At 46.4% G+C, this 19,242-nt stretch overlaps 1 protein-coding gene across 18 annotated transcripts in view; it reads right to left on the bottom strand.

Moving 5' to 3' along the window:
• The window catches only part of c9h2orf80 (chromosome 9 C2orf80 homolog), a 30,136-nt gene that overhangs the window by 4,784 nt on the left and 6,110 nt on the right, over window positions 1-19,242 (bottom strand). For 10 of the 18 annotated variants that reach the window (XR_015078130.1, XM_085985722.1, XM_085985726.1 and 7 more), the window contains 5 exons: window positions 14,100-14,182; window positions 12,283-12,370; window positions 8,194-8,271; window positions 5,665-5,749; window positions 127-246 (listed from right to left, as the gene is read on the bottom strand). Coding sequence is in view for 13 of the 18 variants with exons in the window: in XM_085985722.1 (XP_085841848.1) it covers window positions 127-246; window positions 5,665-5,749; window positions 8,194-8,271; window positions 12,283-12,370; window positions 14,100-14,182 (454 nt within the window). In the remaining 5 variants the exon portion in view is untranslated. Of the gene's footprint in view, window positions 1-126; window positions 272-5,664; window positions 5,750-8,193; window positions 8,272-12,282; window positions 12,371-14,099; window positions 14,183-19,242 lie in introns of all 18 variants that reach the window. The other 8 variants (XM_085985730.1, XM_085985724.1, XM_085985733.1 and 5 more) reach the window with 4 other exon arrangements.

Raw genomic sequence — 19,242 nt, 5'->3', positions numbered from 1 at the left:
TCTCCAAGTTATCTGTGGCCGATGAGACTGACCCTCAATCAGCCATTCAAAACTTGCCATGTCTGCTTGTGGCAACAATTGCTGTTCCCCCTCACCAATAGAACTGCTCTATTGTATTAACTGTACCTACTGCATTCTGCGGTGTACCACTGCAATTATCATGAGGCTGGTCAGCTGATTGGCTTGTTGGAGAGGTGCCCTTAAAGTTTGGTTTTGAGGCAATTTTTCCTACGTTCGGTTTGATACCTGTTTAGAAAAAAACATTGAGCACCTAAAAATAAAGCAAAAGAATTGAATTGCCAAATATTGTTTGGATATTTGTGTTGGTAATCCTTCTAGTTACTAGTTTTACACACTGTTCTAAATTGTATCTGTACATATGTCATTTATTGCCTATCCCCAGGTGCCCTGAACAACTTGAGTGGCTTGTCTGAAAAAGTTTCTGGCATGGAGAAGTAAATAAAATATTCCTTATGGAGGGAAGTTAAAAATGACAGATCGCACCCATCTTTAAAATTTTCAAAACAAAATCTAGTATAAATCATGAGAACTGTTGTCTTAATTCTGCTGTTGGGTTGAAACCCTTGTGACTTTACCATCAGCAGCACTCTGTGTACCACTGCATCTTAAATTTGCCACTCGATTGCAAATGCAAAGCCCCAACAACTGGCAAAAAATAAAATCAATGTCAATGACAGTAACATTATCGGGGTACGGTAGTGGCTACGTTACTGGACTAATAGTCCAGAGAACACGAGTTCAAATCCCAGCCGTGGCAGTTTGAGAATTTGAATTCAGTTTAAGAAATCTGGAAATAAAAAGGTGGTTTCAGTAAAAGTAACCATGAAGCTGTTGGATTGTTGTAAAAACCCAACGGCCTAGAAATTCATTGTAGCCACTTTTGGGGCGTTAAAGTCGGGCGGCCGCTAAAGTTTGTGCCCGACGCCAAATCGAGGCCACTTCTGCGATATTCATTAGCTTCGCCCTAAGAGTTTGCTCGAGCGCTAAAACTGGTGCTGGACGCCTCTCTTTAGGCGCTAAGCCGGAGGTGCTGAGCGAGAGCGCCCAGGCCGGGCGCAGCGCAGGTGCGGCCATCTCGTGATTGACAGCAGACACCCTGGCGCCGGCCAGCTCTTAAGGGGGAAGGGTCGACTTTGTCTGCTGGCACGCCCTGGATAGTGGAGCCCTCCAGCTAGGCCTGAACACTGCTGCTGGACCCAAATAGCGCCTGAAGCCATGCAGAGGGCCCGTGAACGAGCGCAGCGCTTCTCAGAGCGTGATCTGAGTGTGCTGGTTGGTGGTGTGGAGAAGAGGCGCCATATTTTGTACCCGGACAATGGCAGGAAGGCGCCGGTCCGCGCCTACCGGAGAGCCTGGAGGCATGTCGCCAGCAAGGTGTCAGCCAACAGCGAGTTCCCCAGGACCGGTGTCCAATGCCGCAAAAAGTTTAATGACCTCACGCGGATTGTCAGGGTGAGTACCCTTTCCAGTGACCTCCTCATCCTTGCATGTGCACCTCACATTATGGGCAAAGGGACCTGAAAGCCCTAATGGCCAGCCCTCATCCAGCAGCTATGGAACAGGCATGAACATCAATTGCACATTCTGCACTTAACACACTGGCCAAGCTATTCCACCATGGGAGGCAGTGCACACAAGATCAGGGCGACACACTGGCCAGGCTATTCCACCATGGGAGGCAGTGCACACAAGATCAGGGTGACACACTGGCCAGGCTATTTCCCCCATGGGAGGCAGTGCACACAAGATCAGGGCGACACACTGTACTTAGAGGCCGTCCTTTCTCTTGCAGGCCAAGCTGGCTAATAATCGGAAGAGCCGGACTGCGACCGGGGGAGGCCGACCCCAGATCCAGCCGCTCACCGAGCTTCAACATCGCGTGGAGCGCATCATGGGTGGCCGGGTGATTGGCCCCATTGCATGTGGAGATGCCGACCCTGTTCTGGGCACCAATGGTAAGGACATCCACGTTTGGACCTCTCTCGTCCCACTTGCGCATCAGATCTACATCCATTGCCACTGTCCGACCAATGCGCTGAATGCCACCACTCATGCATCCCTCGCTGACGCCCTCTCCTCACTCTAAAGCTACTCTTGTGCCTTCCTGGTTTCAGATGGTGAGGAGGAGGTCCCTGAACTTGCCAGCCCTGACAGCCCCTCAGAGGAGGAGGAGGAGGAGCAAGAGGAAGGCGGCCCATCAAGGGAACCCTCAGCCGTGGCAACCCATGCCAATGTAGGGGACACGTCTTCCCTGGAGGGGAGCGTCGCAGAAGTGTCGGAGGGGAGGGGAGCTCATGGGACCTGCGGCCTGCAGAAACGCGGGAGGGGGGTGCCAGCTCGGCGGCCTTCTCCCCAGAGGGGGGGAAGGGTCGGAGGGGAGTCCAATTGCTGGGCCCAGCGGCCTCCAGCAACGCAGGAAGGGTCGGCCAGCTCGGCGGCCTTCTCCCCAGAGGGAGAGTCCAGCCTCCAGTCCGGAGATGGTCTTCGCCGAGGAGATGGAACGCCTCGAAGACTTGTCCGCGGACTCGGAGCGCCGGCACACGGAGCTCATGGGGGTAGTGGCACGGTTGCCTGAGGCCATCGAGTCCCTCTCTCGGAGTGTCACCGACGTCGGGGCATCACAGGCCATCAGTTTGGCGGAATTTGGGGCAGAGCAGGCAGCGAGTTGGGCGGCATTCGGGGCAGATCAGGCAGCGAGTCGTGCGGCATTCGGGGCAGCTCAGGCAGCGAGTGGGCAGCTGATCAGTGGTGCCGTGCAGTCACTGGGTGCTCTGATGAGGTCACTGAACAGGTCAACACGGGCACTCACTGCTGCCACACTCGCTGTGTCAGCCAGGCATCGCCAGGGCACCCGGCGCGCTGCAGCAGCACAGCGGTCTGTCCCTCGGCAGATTGGTGCGCATGCTGCTGTGCTGGCCCGGGCGAGTGCCAGTGTCTCAGGCGACCAGCGAGCGCCTGCCATCCGCCAGCTTGCCCCCATTCCTCCAGCCGCCACTGCCACTCCCCCAGTGGAGCTGCCAGGAGCTGCTGCAGCGACTGATGCTGGCCAGCCACAGCTGCAGCATTCAACAGCCGCCCGCTCGACGGCCAGACCTCGACTAGGCCGACCCCCAAGGGCATCTGCCGTCACGACATGTGACCCTTTGGAGCCTGCCCCCAGCCTTGCAGCAGCCAATGGCCTTACTTTGAGGAGGAGCAGCAGGGCGGGCAGGGGCCACACAAAGATGGCCAAGGCATCGACCTAGCGGGCCAAAAAGTCGAATGTGTGGCCAGTTGTGTTTGTTTTTTGAGGCCGAGAATTGGATGTGTTTTTTTTGAGGCCGAGAATTGGATGTTTGTTTTTTGAAGGCCGAGGATGTGATGTTTGTATTTTACGAAGTCCGAGGATGACGGCCATTTTAGTTGCACTGTTTTGTTAATCCTCTCCAGGTTGTGGGAGCGAGTAATGTGTTTGAGTGTTTTTTGGGGGTTTCGTCTGTTTTTGGTTTTCATGTGGGAAGGGCCCTGAGTTTGTACAATAAAGCATTTTATTTATTAACATTGTCCATGTTTGATCTTTGAAGTGTTTGTTGCCTTAACCGGCTGAGGGCTTGCGGAGCGGCTGCAATCATGTTCTTTCATTGGCACAAGCCATTCCCTGACAGGGGGCCTAGAAGTGACGTTCAATAAGCCGCCGACGGGCAGCCCTTGGACCTTGTGCCTCCCTCCTGGGCTGGTACTCCTCGTCCTCATGCTCCTCCTCCTGAGGTGGGGGTCCAACGTGAGGTGGCAGTGCCTGAGTCCTGCGGATAGCCAGGTTGTGCAGCATGCAGCAAACGACGACGAATTGGGAGACTCGGTCCTGCGAATACTGGAGGGCTCCCCCGGAGCGATCGAGACAGCGGAACCGTTGCTTGAGGACGCCGATTGTTTGCTCTATGATGTTCCTAGTCGCTTGATGGCTCTCGTTGTATGCCTCTTCAGCAGGGGTCGTGGGTGCGCGGAGCGGGGTCATGAGCCAGGTACACAAAGGATAGCCTTTGTCCCCGATAAGCCATCCTCTTGGGGGAGGCTGTGCCTGCAACATGTCAGCCACAGTTGTCTGTCGCAGGATAAAGGCATCGTGGCTGCTGCCTGGAAAGCGGGCATTGACAGCTAGGATGCGCTGCCTGTGGTCACACACCAGCTGTACGTTGAGGGAATGGTAGCCCTTCCGGTTGCGGTAATCCTCGGCATGCTCCAGAGGTGCCCGCAAAGCCACATGCGTGCAGTCAATGGCGCCCTGCACCATGGGGAAGCCCGCTATTCTTGCAAATCCCACTGCACGCTGCTGCTGCTTGTCCAGGGTCATGGGGAAGGAGATGAATTGATGTCTCCTTGTGAAAAGGGCTTCGGTCACCTGGCGGATGCAGCAATGCACGGCGAACTGGGAGATGTTAGCGATGTCCCCAGCAGCGGATTGGAAGGAGCCGGTGGCATAGAAGTTGAGAGCCACCGTCACCTTCACTGCCACCGACAGAGACGTCCTGCGCATCAGCTGTGGCTGCAGATCTCTCTGAAGCAGCTGGCAGATGTCTGCAACCACCTCCCTTCTGAATCGCAGCCTCCTTACACACATCGCGGCAGACATGGTCAGATAGGAGGACTGCTGGCGGTATACCCTGGGTGGGTAAGGCCTCAGTTGGCGACGCCTGTTGCCCCCTCTGCGTCTAGCCAGGGCTGCCACTCTCTCACGGCGTCTGTAAGCCCTTCTGGCATAAGGCTGAAAGTCAGTGTTGGCACCCAATGCAGCCCCCATTATATGCTGGGAAACAATGAGCTCTCAATGAAGGCAAAGATAATTGCTAAGCTCTGGCCTGAGCCAAAAATACCTGTCCTAGTGTTGGTCCAAACCAGTAAGCTCTCCTCCTTGGTCTCTCTCCAAAAAACCGTTGCACAAGAGTGAATGCTGCAAAATGGATAGTGCAGGGTAAGTGCCCTTTAATTTGCGCTCCCCGCGGCCCGCCTCGGCTGTGTACCGTTCCACTTCACAGGCGTTCGGGCCGCCCGGCGCACAATGGGGCGGCGCGAGTGAAGTTCCGGTTCGGGGCGCACAAAGGGCGTTGCACTAGTAAATGACGTCATGATCTGCGCGCGCAGCAGGGCACGCGCTAAGACTTTGCGCCGGCGCTAAATGTGTACTGAAGTTGGGGCGAGGCGCAGATCGCGCTGCGCCCGGGCGCTAAGCGCCTCGCGCTCGAGATCTACTCCTCCTAAGGCGCTAACGGCTGGCGCGCCCAACTGAATTTCTAGGCCAACTTGTTCACTAATGTCTTTACCCGTTCTGCTCTATATGTCAATGTGGTTGACTCTTAACTGTCCTTTGAAGTGGGCAAGCAAGCCACTCAGTTGAATCAAATCGTTACTAGCAGTTCAAGAAGGCCCACCACCACCTTCTCAGGACAACTAGCGATGGGCAATAAATGCTGGTCTTGCCAGCGATGTCCAAATTCAGAGAATGAATAAAAGAAAATCAAAGTTTTCCCAAGTTGGCTGACATAGTTTAGAAGATTAAACAGAAAATGCAGATGTTGCTAATGTAATAAACCAGGCTTTGATTTAGCTGGTAAAAACTTGAGAAGGGGCTACTCCCCCTCATCCCCAAAAAAGTTTTAACCCACTCACTCTGTTTTCTAGCATGTTCAGCTGCACAGGCTGCAGTCAGCATTGCAAAAGGATGTAAGGACAGACTGGATGGCTGAACATGTCCCTGGAAAACAACAAAAAAACAATAGGTGGCGATAGTCTTCTAAAATCCATTCTCTCAAACGCAGATTGCAGCAGCTTTACAGGAAGCCCAAAGAAATAGTGAACTTATTCTGACAGGTTAGACTAATTAACACTACACATCTAGGTGTGTTACCCTCAAATATTCGGCAATACTTGAAATTGCTTTATGCTCGTTAGTACTAGTGATGAAAGACATACAGAAGTGTTAACCTGATATGTGATACTTGAAACAAAGATCAGCATCTGGACAAACATTAATGATTGGCAACAACTGAACTATGGCACCTGTTCCTTTGAGGACTCAAAGTCTGTTCAGGCAAACTTAGTAACACAGTTATTGTACTTAAGTATTCCAAATCTCCATTGTGTCTCCCATGAAAAATAAGAAGAAAAAAGGAATCAGATTAATCTCTTCCGATGTCTGGTAAAATTTCATTAGGTGCAAAATATATCAAAAGTGGTAACCAGGTTTACAACTGAAGTGTTTGACCCAAGCTATTAGGAATAGTGGCTCACTGGCTGCTTTATGTACAGTCAGCGCAATTGAGTATTTATACAAGGGAAGCTGATTTCTCAATATGGCACATCACTGGGATTAATGCTAATTTCAAAAACTTTCTTATGGTCTCTCAATTGAAGAGAGTGGAGCTCAATACATTAAAGATAAAAATAGCAGATACAGTTGAAACTGGTAACATCATAGGAAAATATGGGGCAACACCAAGCCATTCAGCCCACCCAGCTTTCTTAGTCTTCCAGATGTGTCAGCAACCAGGAAGAGTCCTCTGAGTACTGATCCTCATGAGGCTGAATTCCAGGTTCCTCCACAACCAGGCCCACCTCCATTTAGGGTTCGCGTTCCAATCATTTCTGAATAGTAAAACTGTGAAGGGCACAGCAAGCAACCACTATGTGAGACCTACTTGGGAGCACCCTGCGGTGACCTTCCAGATTTATCAAGGGAGCAAAACCATAGCTCCAGAGTCCCTTTAGTCCTTCCAATGACCACTCTAGTTGATGAAAGGATTTGGCAGCCCAACATTTGGCCATCTTTCCTGAACAGAGCTGGGAGGTTTGAGTTCTTCATGACCAAAGCATTATGACAACTCCCTGCAAATTTGGCATTGACATGCAGGATTCATTGTAGTTGGTCACAGAGATTTTGAACACCCTTTCTAACTAGGAAATTAAATAGGTTCACAGTAGGAGCGCCCAGTAAAATATGGGTGCCATCTAGTGCTCCCTGAACTTTGAACCAGCAACATGATAGAACTGAATCACCCCGTCATACTGCTGCCTAGGAGTCATTCCAAGATGGATCAATTCCCCAGCTTTCCGGAGGATGGCATCAGTGATCTGTCACATTGCCAGTTCTCAGAATAGCAAATGGCTTGTCATATGTCGGCCCAGACAGTACCCTGGGTGACATTGCAGAAGTTCCCAGTTTGAAGGAGTTAGTGGCATGAAAGTTTTAACTTTGTTTTAACCCTGTTTTAACTTTGACACTACTGGTAAAGCTGTTCAGTTAAAGATCTGGGCTGCAGATCGTTGTGCAGGAGGTGGCATAGCTCATCCAGGGCTTCCTTAGTGAATCAAAGTCCACAAAGGCACAGTTTGAAAGGATTTTCAACCCCACCCCCACCCCCTCCCCCCACCTTGCTGACTGCATGAACTTTGTCTTTGGAAATGCAGGATGTTTCTCATTTTGCCACTAAATTAGTAATTTTAAGATTAAATTAAGCTGCAATTATGTAACAAATCTTTAAATATGTGCCTATTAATTTATTGTGACAGTTACAGAAAGATCTTTGGTGACTTTTCCACAAAATAATTCAATGGATTAGTAATATAAATCAATGTGATTGTCAGTTGTATTTTTTTTTCCCTGTGTACTTATGCAGAACAAAGTGACAGAAGTGGAAACGGTTACAACAGTTTACACCTACTTTTTAACCACTTATAGTTTAGAAAAATGAAAGGGTTACCAAAGTCAGTGAGTGGATATTAAGGGAATAATTTTAAACCAGAAGAGTTAAACAATGGTTTAATCTGTGCCTCTGCATTAAGAGTTCGCTGCAGTAAAGAAAGGTGTGTCCTGTGGTCAAAGTCTGCAACCTAGTGGCAACATTAAAAAGTGACGTATGTCTTTTAGCTTTAAAGCTGCACACACAGAATGGTCATGATGAACAGGAGGGGAAAAACATCATGTAACAATCCTTTCTGTATCTAACAGTTCAATATGTTGGTTTCCTGTATTTTGCAATGAGTGTTACACTTTAATTAACAGCTGGATGACTTAAAAACCAAGTAAACTCTAACAACTAATGAGACAAGCATGTTTGAAGTACGATCTGTGCAATGATCAAGAATACTTTTCTCTCAAATGAGTTACCTTTGTCTTTATCCCTAATCAAGGTATCTTACCTTAATGGTCTTACAGAACTGAGTAACTGAGGGTCTATATCTGTAAAGCTCAAGAATGTCTTCTAGTGGTACATTGTTCTGAAAACAGATGGAAAAGTAGACTGAACCCTTTAAATAGGACTTCAGGAGCATTTCAGAACTATAATAAAAGCATACCTGTTAAGTTCACAACATTCTGGGAATGAACTACGCAACATTCAATGTTTCTATGCATTTCTCTCACTTCACAGTAATGATTTACAGGTGTAGTAAGTATTGACTGCTAAAAATGTTTAGATTACAATAATATAAGAAACAAAGTACCTGCAATATGTCCAGTTATTGCAGTATTATTCTTTCAATAATTGATACCAAAACTGAATTTCCAAAGAAATTGTGGTGCATTATTAACAAAACAGATTGTTGGTTGCTCACGTTAGATTTTTGGCAATTAATCTCACCTTGACTAATTTTGCCCCTCTGATGCTACACAAATACTTTAGTCAAGAGACTTGGATGATCCAAAACAGTGGACTTCTCAGTTGCTCTATATCTCCAGGACAGGAATAATCATTCCAACCTTTTCTCCCCCAAATCCCCACAATGGAGAACTCCATTAATACATCAGCCAAGAACTAGCAAATTTCAAGTGAAATTTGCTAGAGTTCAAACATTTGTAAATTCCACAATTCCGAATCAGGCTCTCGAGCCGGGAGGCCCGCTCTCTCTCGAGCCGGGAGGCCCGCTCTCTCTCTCTCTCGAGCCGGGAGGCCCGCTCTCTCTCTCGCCGGGAGGCCCGCTCTCTCTCTCTCGCCGGGAGGTCCGCTCTCTCTCTCTCTCTCTCGCCGGGAGGTCCGCTCTCTCTCTCTCTCGCCGGGAGGTCCGCTCTCTCTCTCTCTCTCTCACCGGGAGGCCCGCTCTCTCTCTCTCTCTCACCGGGAGGCCCGCTCTCTCTCTCTCGAGCTGGGAGGCCCGCTCTCTCTCTCTCCCTCTTTCTCTCGAGCCGGGAGGCCCGCTCTCTCTCTCTCTCGCCGGGAGGCCCGCTCTCTCTCTCAAGCCGGGAGGCCCGCTCTCTCTCTCTCTCTCTCTCTCTCTCTCTCTCGCCGGGAGGCCCGCTCTCTCTGTCTCTCTCTCGAGCCGGGAGGCTCGCTCTCTCGCTCTCTCTCTCTCTCGCCGGGAGGCCCGCTCTCTCTCTCTCTCGAGCCGGGAGGCCCGCTCTCTCTCTCTCTCGAGCCGGGAGGCCCGCTCTCTCTCTCTCTCGAGCCGGGAGGCCCGCTCTCTCTCTCTCGAGCCGGGAGGCCCGCTCTCTCTCTCTCTCTCTCTCTCGAGCCGGGAGGCCCGCTCTCTCTCTCTCTCTCTCTCTCGAGCCGGGAGGCCCGCTCTCTCTCTCTCTCTCGAGCCGGGAGGCTCGCTCTCTCGCTCTCTCTCTCTCTCTCTCTCGCCGGGAGGCCCGCTCTCTCTCTCTCTCGCCGGGAGGCCCGCTCTCTCTCGAGCCGGGAGGCCCGCTCTCTCTCTCTCGAGCCGGGAGGCTCGCTCTCTCGCTCTCTCTCTCTCGCCGGGAGGCCCGCTCTCTCTCTCTCTCGAGCCGGGAGGCCCGCTCTCTCTCTCTCTCGAGCCGGGAGGCCCGCTCTCTCTCTCTCTCTCTCGAGCCGGGAGGCCCGCTCTCTCTCTCTCTCTCGCCGGGAGGCCCGCTCTCTCTCTCTCTCTCTCTCTCTCGAGCCGGGAGGCCCGCTCTCTCTCTCTCTCTCTCGAGCCGGGAGGCCCGCTCTCTCTCTCTCTCGAGCCGGGAGGCCCGCTCTCTCTCTCTCTCTCTCTCTCTCGAGCCGGGAGGCCCGCTCTCTCTCTCTCGAGCCGGGAGGCCCGCTCTCTCTCTCTCGAGCCGGGAGGCCCGCTCTCTCTCTCTCGAGCCGGGAGGCCCGCTCTCTCTCTCTCGAGCTGGGAGGCCCGCTCTCTGGCTACAGCAATTGGTCCCCAGTTTGCCTTCCTTGTTCAGATCAATGTTCAGGAAAACTATCTTTTACTTCACTGCACAAAGTTCTGTTGTTACTTTTTTTTTTTAAATTTGAAACAGTGATCAATAGATTAGATTAAGTAATTGGCTAAGCAATGGTATTTAATGCACAATAAAAGTCTGCATTCCTAATTAACAATACGGAGTGCTGGCAGGTTTTGTATCGGAATAGGGAACCTTCAACTGATTAATTCATTCAGCTGCATTCTGTGCTATGAGCTACTTCCTGTCACGTGCTGCACCATAAAATGATTGAATATTGATCACGTTTATTAATAATAGTTACAACTTAAAAATACATTTTAGGAAATCTATTTCTCGTTACTCTGATCTTTTGAAATGCACCTTCTCTCTCCAAGCTGCCTTCTTTACTGACACTTTCAGTAGTAACTGCAGTTATTTAATTACATTCTCTATTATTGATGCACAACTTTTGTTTCTCGATGGAGCTGCAATGTATCCAGAACTGTTGAGGAATGCCTCAACTTTGCCCCTGCAAAGCGGTCTATTTCTGTCACTGAACTGGGGAAACTTTTAGCTTGGACAGGTTTGAGACCCCCATTATCAAAGTCACTTTGCTAGCTCCAATTTCTACGTTATAATTTCCTTTGATTAATTTTGAGGTGTCATTACCCTTCAGGGTTTGGGTTCTGCCTGTGTGACTGTGCCTCGGTCTGGTTCTGGTTAGACTGTGGGTTTCCCCGTTTCCTTCCTCTCTGTTCTAGGGGTTGATAAGTCAATATTATTTTGGGGTAGAATTTGGGAGAAGGTTTTACTGGTAGTCTAGGGGGAGTTAACAGTGATGCTGTAGGATCACAGATAGTCTGTTTTAATGTACCCTCTTCCCAGTGTCTCATGCACTTCTACGGTTAATCTGCCTCAGACTTGTGGGATGCCGGTGTAATGGGTGTCTTCAAGGTGGCAGCCATATTAATGCCTTATTTGTTATGGGTCTCTGAATCTGTGATTTTCTGGAGGGTGCACTGACCTGTTCCTGTGCAGCTGCCCTTGTTCCTCAGACCAGTTGGCATATGTGCCTTTTGGTTTCATTTATTGCTTGTATTTTTTATTTCAATTTTCATTTTTTTTTTAATCCAGCCTTAGCAAGCACATCCCCGAGAGGCTCCATCAAACCCCCGAGAGGCTCCATCAAACCCCCGAGAGGCTCCATCAAACCCCCGAGAGGCTCCATCAAACCAACATCAGCCTGGAACAAGGTTTGATATAATGATCAATTCTAAATAAATGCAGGTCTTAGGCTTCATACCAGTTGAAAGTTCATCCTCTTCTGCTACAGCAAATGGTTTTGATGTTTTGTTAAATAATATGGTAAATCGACTCATTTCAATATTTCAAAAATAATTTCTTACCACTTTAATACTGTTGCATCAATATCATTGTAAAAGCAGATAAATAAAATAAGTAAAATTAATCGTACCCACAAAATACACAAACTTACTGCTTCAGCACAAAATGAAATACATATACATTAAAACTTAATTATTAAACTACTTGTTATCATTCTGTTGCTATGGAGTTTCTGCAAGTACTCAGCATTGGGATGGGAGTTAAAATTCATAAGACTTAAAGATGAAAATTGACAGAAGTGTCTTTGTATTGGATACAACTTTAAAATGTCTGAAATTCAGCTTACCAATACTATACAATATACCCAAACAGAGATTAAACCATATTAGGGTTGTATCTATTGGCAAGTTTGTGTCAATTGATTTGTGCTCTAGCTATGTAGTAGGTAATTTATTATGAAAAGAATAAAACTTAATCTCTGTAGCAGGTGATTTATTCTGAAAAGAATAAAGCTTGTATTTTTTTTATTTTGTATTTTTTAATAAAGATATCCCTTTGGAAATAAGGGACAAACACTGAGCACAAAGTATCTTCCCCATAGCATACAGATTTTGTTTCAGATCACTTTAGAACATAGATTATGATGGAGTTGGATGACTGAGACCATTACAAAAGGAACAATTACCTAAACTTCTTTAGTATTGTACATGTAAAAGTAATTTTCAGGCTCAGCACAGTAGAAAATATTATACATCCGTTCACTGAATTAAAAGGAAAAAAAATTGACTTGCCATTAGAATTCCAGCAAAAGAAGATAGGATCATTGCTTCTCTTTCCATTTTATTCGGGTATTTAGAACCAGAGTGACTTGAAATTACCCTATAAACATGAGTGGAATTAGGCATAGTTTAGAAACATACCGGGTGTTTCAGAATTGTGTTGTAATATTCTGCACTGAAGAGCGTGCCAAAACAACTTTACAACCTCAGCTGTCCATGCATGGAGTTTATTCGCTGACAGAGGAATGCTGAGAGGAGGCTGGATAACTCCTCACAAGGAAGGAGTGAAAATTGGAGAGCAAGTGGCTCACATTAAATAAATTTCAATTAAACCAGTTTCATGTTTCAATTAAATTTGTACTAACATAATTACTGTATACAAAATAAATTAAAGTGTCTGCCAAGGTGTCTTAACAACGTCCTTCCTAAACATTTTTCCCAGATGATACACTATTTACAGCACCATTTATGTACAAAATACAAATCATCATCTCTGCAGGACTAATAGGGGTCGATTTTCATTAAGCTGTCGGGAAGGAGGCGGGACTACAACTTTCGGGGTTTAGTCCCGCCTACATTGACGTCCGGCCAATCCACGCGATTTTCCCTTGACTGACCTTGTTGAGCCCACCCAATGGGCTCAGCAGGCCAATTAAGGGCCACCCGGCAACAGGCGACATCACAGACTGAAATTTCATCTGTCAAGAGGTCTTGACAGATGAAATATCAGTGTTTCACAGCTGTTTGAAGCTGTCAAACACTGTCTGACTTCTAACCTGAGTCCTTCTACACAGACTCAATTAGAACTCTCACCGGCACTCAAAGCTGAAGGCTGTCACTTTTGACAGTTCGCAGCCATTTTGCTTTCAGTGCCGGCTGAGTGATGGACTCCCGAAACCTAGAGGAAGAAAGGCTGTTAAGCTAAGTACAGGTAATTTAAACTTCTTTACACACTTTAGACACACCAAACACACTTACCTTTGCACTCATGCACCCATCACTCACCTGAACACCGACATCACGACCCCTCCAAGTCCTTCAACCCGACGGCCCGCCTGCTCTAACCTGGCGTGGTTTGGAGCCGTCGGGAATCCCACACGACACCCCTCAAAATAGGGATTAGGCTAAAAACTGCCTGTTAACGGGCAGTTAATTGGCACTAATCCCTTCCCGCCTCGGGTCGGCGGGTCCCAGTGCGGGGCGGGTACCCGCCTCCTGTGAAACTTACGTGGAGGCGGGTTTTGGGCGGGATGGTGTCGGGACCCCCGAATTTGGGATTTCCCCCCCCCACACGCCTGAAACCCCACCTGACGGCTCCAGGAAAATCGACCCCATACATTACAACAGTCGACTAAACTGCAGCAGGTTGAATTATAAAAGCAGCTTAGATTCCAGAAATGTTTTCGTTAGAATGAAAGTTATGTAGGTGTGTTTCACCCTGAAATTCTTAACGCATAAATACAATTTTGAGGCAAACAGGTTATTCACGCAATAGAAATTGGCTGTGGTTAAATAATTAGCAATTAAAAATGATTCCAAACTACATGTCCTTGCTGGTTCTAACAGGTACTCTTTTGGGGGCTATATCCTGCTCTGAATGTTAATTTTAGCAAAGAGTGGTGCACTGCTTTTAGATAACACTAACATTATTAGAGAACTCTTGCCCCTTCAGAAATGGATTAGTGTTTTTCTTCAATTGAGGTAAATACGGCTCTTGTTTGTTTAAAGTAAGTTCCTGGAACATTTGCTTCGGTTGGTAAAAAGTGACTTGGCTGATTAGTAAATTATATTTTACAACCGGTCCTTTATTTGTGACAGGTAGTACTCACATTTTTTCATTTTCAAGAACTTCCTGATCTTCATCTTCATTTAACCAAAGCAAAGCAACATTGATAGCCAAGTCATAATGTGCCTGCAGCAATAAAGTTTACAAGGTTATTTTTCATCTTGTTTAATCTATTGACTAGAATTATTTCTGTATTGTATGTTTATAGAGACACTGCTTGCTGTAACCATGCACATTAGAGTAATTGTTTGTGGAGGGTCATTTCATTGGGAAACAGAACTACTCAGCGAGCATTTGAGTCCAACCGTGCTCAGAAAAAGGTAGACTATAAAACAGCTGCTCTTATAAACATATTTTATACATTTCTTTTCCCTCAGTGATTTATAACTCTGGTGCTGGAACAATGCTGTCACAGCTCTAAATGGCTAAGCCTATGTGAAAGATTTTATATATAATATTTAAGAATAAAAACTCAACACTTTGAAACTTATATTATACAATCACGACAAACTATGGGGGCGAAATTGGGCACCTTAGCACCTCCTGTTATCGCCACCAGGGGGAGGTTTGCTCTTTCTATGTTTTTTTTCATTTCTCCTCGCCAGCGATCGATCAGCCCGGCACTCTGCTGCAGTGCATTGGGCTGATCGGGCCGGATCGCGGCTGCCGTCGGGGACCAGGTAAATTGCTTTCCATTGCAGAGCCTGCAGTGATGGCCCTGCCCTTTAAGGGAGGGAAGGAGCCTTCCAATGCGGCAGTGCTGCACGGCCCATTATGCACACCTACCGTCCTGCCTGCTGTGCTCCAGGAAGGAAGTGGAGCGCTTGATTTAGCGCTCCACTTCCTTCCTGGAGTGTAAACCTTGAATTTTTTTAAGTTGAAAAACATTAGTGCCTGGCGCTAATTTTTTCAACTTTTAAAAGTTAGCGCCCCAAACGGGGCGATACTGAATTTCTCCCATGTGTCTTACGAAAAGTAAGCCCAATGTAACACAGCCGACATAGCTCACTCTCACCTGTAGTACTCAAGTTGTGATGGACATAATTGTTATTTCTTTTTGAACCCACCATTTTCCAACATATGCTTTCTATATAAGTCACAAATCTATTCAGAAGACATAATCTATTTTGGGTGTGTTGTCGTCAAGATATGAACGATATATGTTTTTGGAACACTGGACTTAGTGTGACAGAGAGCCAGCAGGCTGGGAGAACAGAGTGACCAATACTAAAGTAATAACAAGGAGTATCTTCTGTGCAGCAATAGTGTTACGATGAGAAGACTGCTAAGGGCAATGCTCTTGTCCCATTTAGCTCAACACTGGTATCCTCGCACAGTGATGGAATGGGTCTCCATGTGGGAAGCCAAAGTTGAGATGGTAGGGCTATGTATGGGAAACCTGAATGGAACAGGGTTAATAGATAGACTGCTGGTAGAGGAGAGTGCAATGGCAAGGTTTTGTGGCCTTTATTGCCAATCAGTTCATGAACAGTGACTAACTGAATGAATACTGAAGTTTTCTGGAGGCTTGAAGCCATTCTATTTTACAACAGCATGATAGATATTGAATTAGTGACCAGCTCACACTGTTGCGCTATCTAATTAGCCGAATCTTCTGCTTTTAGTTTTTCCAACTACCGTACTATAAGTTATTTGCTGTAAATGCAACATGTATGGTATAAATTCTGTTTCCTAATTATTGCATTCAGTTTTAGTCAGCAACTGTTGTGTACCCTCCTTTGAGTAGAGAACACACTGAATGACGCATGTTACACAACTGACTAGTAGTGGAAGTGTCAATGAGTTATATTGGCTATGTCACAATGAGTTCATTTACTAACATTATTACAATGTGTACTTTGTTTTAGAATGAAAGCCTAAGCGGGTTTGCTGCTAGGGAGGTGAAAAACAATCAGGGCTTGTCTCCTGCTTGTTGTCTTGTGTAGACAAGAAGTGGGGTCAGGATCAGGCTCCACTATGATGGCACCAATGATTTAATAGCCTGCTAACAATCACTGTCTATGTTCGTGAAACCTACCATTTAGACAAGACAACTGAGAGCTTATGGCACTTATGGAACTGTACTCCAGCATGGAATACTGCCTTCAGGAAAGGAGAGGAGAAAAAATAAGTTGCACTTTTTAAAAATTATAGTTTCAGTGGCTTTTCGTGTACAATATAGGTGGTAGTTTAACAATAGTACCGAAGCAGAATGAAATGCTGTTCAGACGTGTAGCTGATATGTTGTTGGATGAAGTGGAGGAAACTTTACCTTGCATTGGACCTGTGTTGTATCTGAAGCTGGGGAATGCATGATTGCTGATACATGGGTATCCAGTGTTTACAACCCTCACATTGATGAATATTACCAAAAAGAAATATACCATCTAGTTACGTGAGTAGTGAGGAAGATAGTGAAAGAGATGGGTAAGAGGAAGCTGGATGTGACCATAAACATACAAAATGACTTCTGCCAGATCTGTAAACTTCAGCTGGCAAGCCAACATAAGAGAAATAAGTAGATAAATACATACTTTGTAGTTTTACAGTAATTTCCACTGAAATGGAGAGTCATGGTATTCATTTACACGCACAATTACTTAGAATTTACAGCACAGAAACAGGCCAGTCGGCCCAACAGGTCTATGCTGGTGTTTATGCTTCACACGAGCCTCCTCCCACCCCTCCTTATCTCACCCTATCAGCATATCCTTCTATTCCTTTCTCCCTCATGTGCTTACCTAGCTTCATCTATGTTATTCACCTTAACTACTCCTTTTGGTAGCAAGTCTAGTCACTCTTTGAGTAAAGGTATTTCTGCTGAATTCCTTATTGGATTTATTAGTGACTATCTTATATTTAAGGACCCTAGTTTTGGGGTTGCCCACAAGTGGAAACATTAATTGAACAAATTAGCTATTAATTTCCACTAATTAACATTATGCCTATGTACGCATTTGACGATTTTCACATTCACCATCAAATAATGAATAATGACTATTAAGTCATTATGACAGTGAAGAGATACCTAGGAGTAATTGTAACCTAACATTGAGAATCAGATAATGGCAAAAAGCACAACTATACAGCTAAAACAATTCATTACGATTACCTGAGTGCTATATTAGATCAGAGATTTAAATTCTATATATGTATGTTTCCATTTTCTGTTGGTTGAGAGGTTGTATAGTTATGCTACTCAATTTCTATGCAGACAGCACTTGGCACGGCAGACGCTGTCTTCTGTATCCTAGGTGCCCAATGCTCTTCATTTAAAAATGATACATTACTGCAGAACTCACTGCCTGAAAGGGTGGTAGAGGCAGGAACCCTCACAACATTCAAGAAACATTTAGATGAGCACTTGAAACACCATAGCATACAAGGCTATGGACCAAGTGCTAGAAAATGGGATTAGAATAGATAGGGCTTGATGGCCGGCATGGACACGATGGGCTGAAGGGCCTCTTTTTGTGTTGTATAACTCTATGACTAATCAAGATATACTCTGCACTGTCCATTGGAAACTAGATACACAATGCGTTTAATATAAAAGTGTTAGCCTTGACTCAGCGGTAGCACTCTCACCTGAGTCAGAAGGTCAGGGATTCAGCCCCACTCCAGAGACAAGCACAAAATCTAGGCTGACACTCCAGTGCAGTACTGAGGGAGTGCTGCACTGTTGGAGGTGCCGTCTTTCTGATGAGACGTTAAACCGAGACCTTGTCTGCCTTCTCAGGTGAATGTAAAAGATCCCATGACACTATTCTAAGAAAAGCAATGGAGTTCTCCTGGAACCCTGGCCAATATTTGTCCCTCAACCAACGTCCGTAAAACAGATTATTTGGTCATTTATCTCACTGCTGTTTGTGGAACCTTGCTGTGCATAAATTGGCTGCCGCGTTTCCTACATTATAATAGACACTACGGGGGTGATTTTGCCAGCCCTAGGAAGGCGAGACTGCTGGGAAAATGGCAGAATTTGGGGGCGGGTGCCCAATACGCCCCGAACCCGCCTCCATGCCATCTTCCCAGGAGGCGGGTAGCCATCCTGCGCCGGGTCCCGTCTCCTTGGAGGCGGGAAGGGATTAAAGCCTATTAACTGCCTGTTAACAGGTAGTTAACAGGCAGAAAATAGGATTATCCCCTTTTTGTCCTCAAGTGCAGGCTTCCCAAAGGCTCCAAAACCCGCCAGCTCAGCGAGGCAAGTACTGGGTCTGCGGGGTGCAAAAGTGTGGTGTGAAGGTAAGTGATGGGTGCAAAAGTGCAGAGGTGAGTATCTGAGGTAAGTGCAAAGTGTTTTTAAAAGTGTACTTACCTTTGTTTCTTCCTGCAGGCTTCAGTCGGTTTGTATGCGGAGACTCTTGGACCTCTGTGTTGCAGATGAGAGAAGGCCGTTGCATTCTCATATGCAACAACCATCTAATTTCTGTAAAAGAAAGAAGGTTGATGAGGTCTTGTGTGCAAGACCTCATCAAACTGCAGAGAATGTCACTGTTTGACAGCTTCGCAGATCTGTCAAACGATGACAATTCATCCGTCAAAAATGTTTGACAGATGAAGCGTCATATGTTGACGTGCTCTGCAACCGGCTTCCCCTTAATTGGCCTGTTAAGACTGCTGGGCGGGCTTAACAAGGTCAATCAAGGGAAAATAGCATGGATTGGCCAGAAGTTGATGGAGGCGGGACATCGACCCGACAAGCAGCAGTCCCGCCTCCAACGTGCCCCCATTCACAAAATCGTCCCCTGCTCTACAAAAAGTACTTAATTGGCTGTAAATCACTTTGGGACATTGTGAAATGCGCTATATAAATGCAAATTCTTTCTTTAATAAATCACAAATCAATTGAAAAGACAGTTGAAAATGCAGAACATTTGGGACGACAAGGTCACAACACAATGCAGCCCTCATACCATCATACCCAATATTCCTGCCTAAAATTAAGAATTCAGAAGGGAGAAACATAGAACTAAAAGTGAAATAAAAGTGAAACAAATCAAAATAAATGGGATTAGATAACAGTAATGTTGTACTGTATCTAAAAAAGTAAAAAACATCCACAAGAGGGGAATAAAGTAAATCCAAAGGCCAAGGCTAATGCTAGACTGCTAATATGTTTATACACCTACTATGGTGACAGTGCCACTCATATTTAGACCAGTGGAAGTATGTTTTATTCCATG

Source organism: Somniosus microcephalus, chromosome 4 (assembly GCF_052327205.1).
Source record: "Somniosus microcephalus isolate GS21.2 chromosome 4, FLI_Smic_1.0, whole genome shotgun sequence".
NCBI lineage: Eukaryota > Metazoa > Chordata > Chondrichthyes > Squaliformes > Somniosidae > Somniosus > Somniosus microcephalus.
The sequence above is the reverse complement of the archived record's forward strand: the minus strand, read 5'-3'. Positions and strand labels throughout refer to the sequence as shown.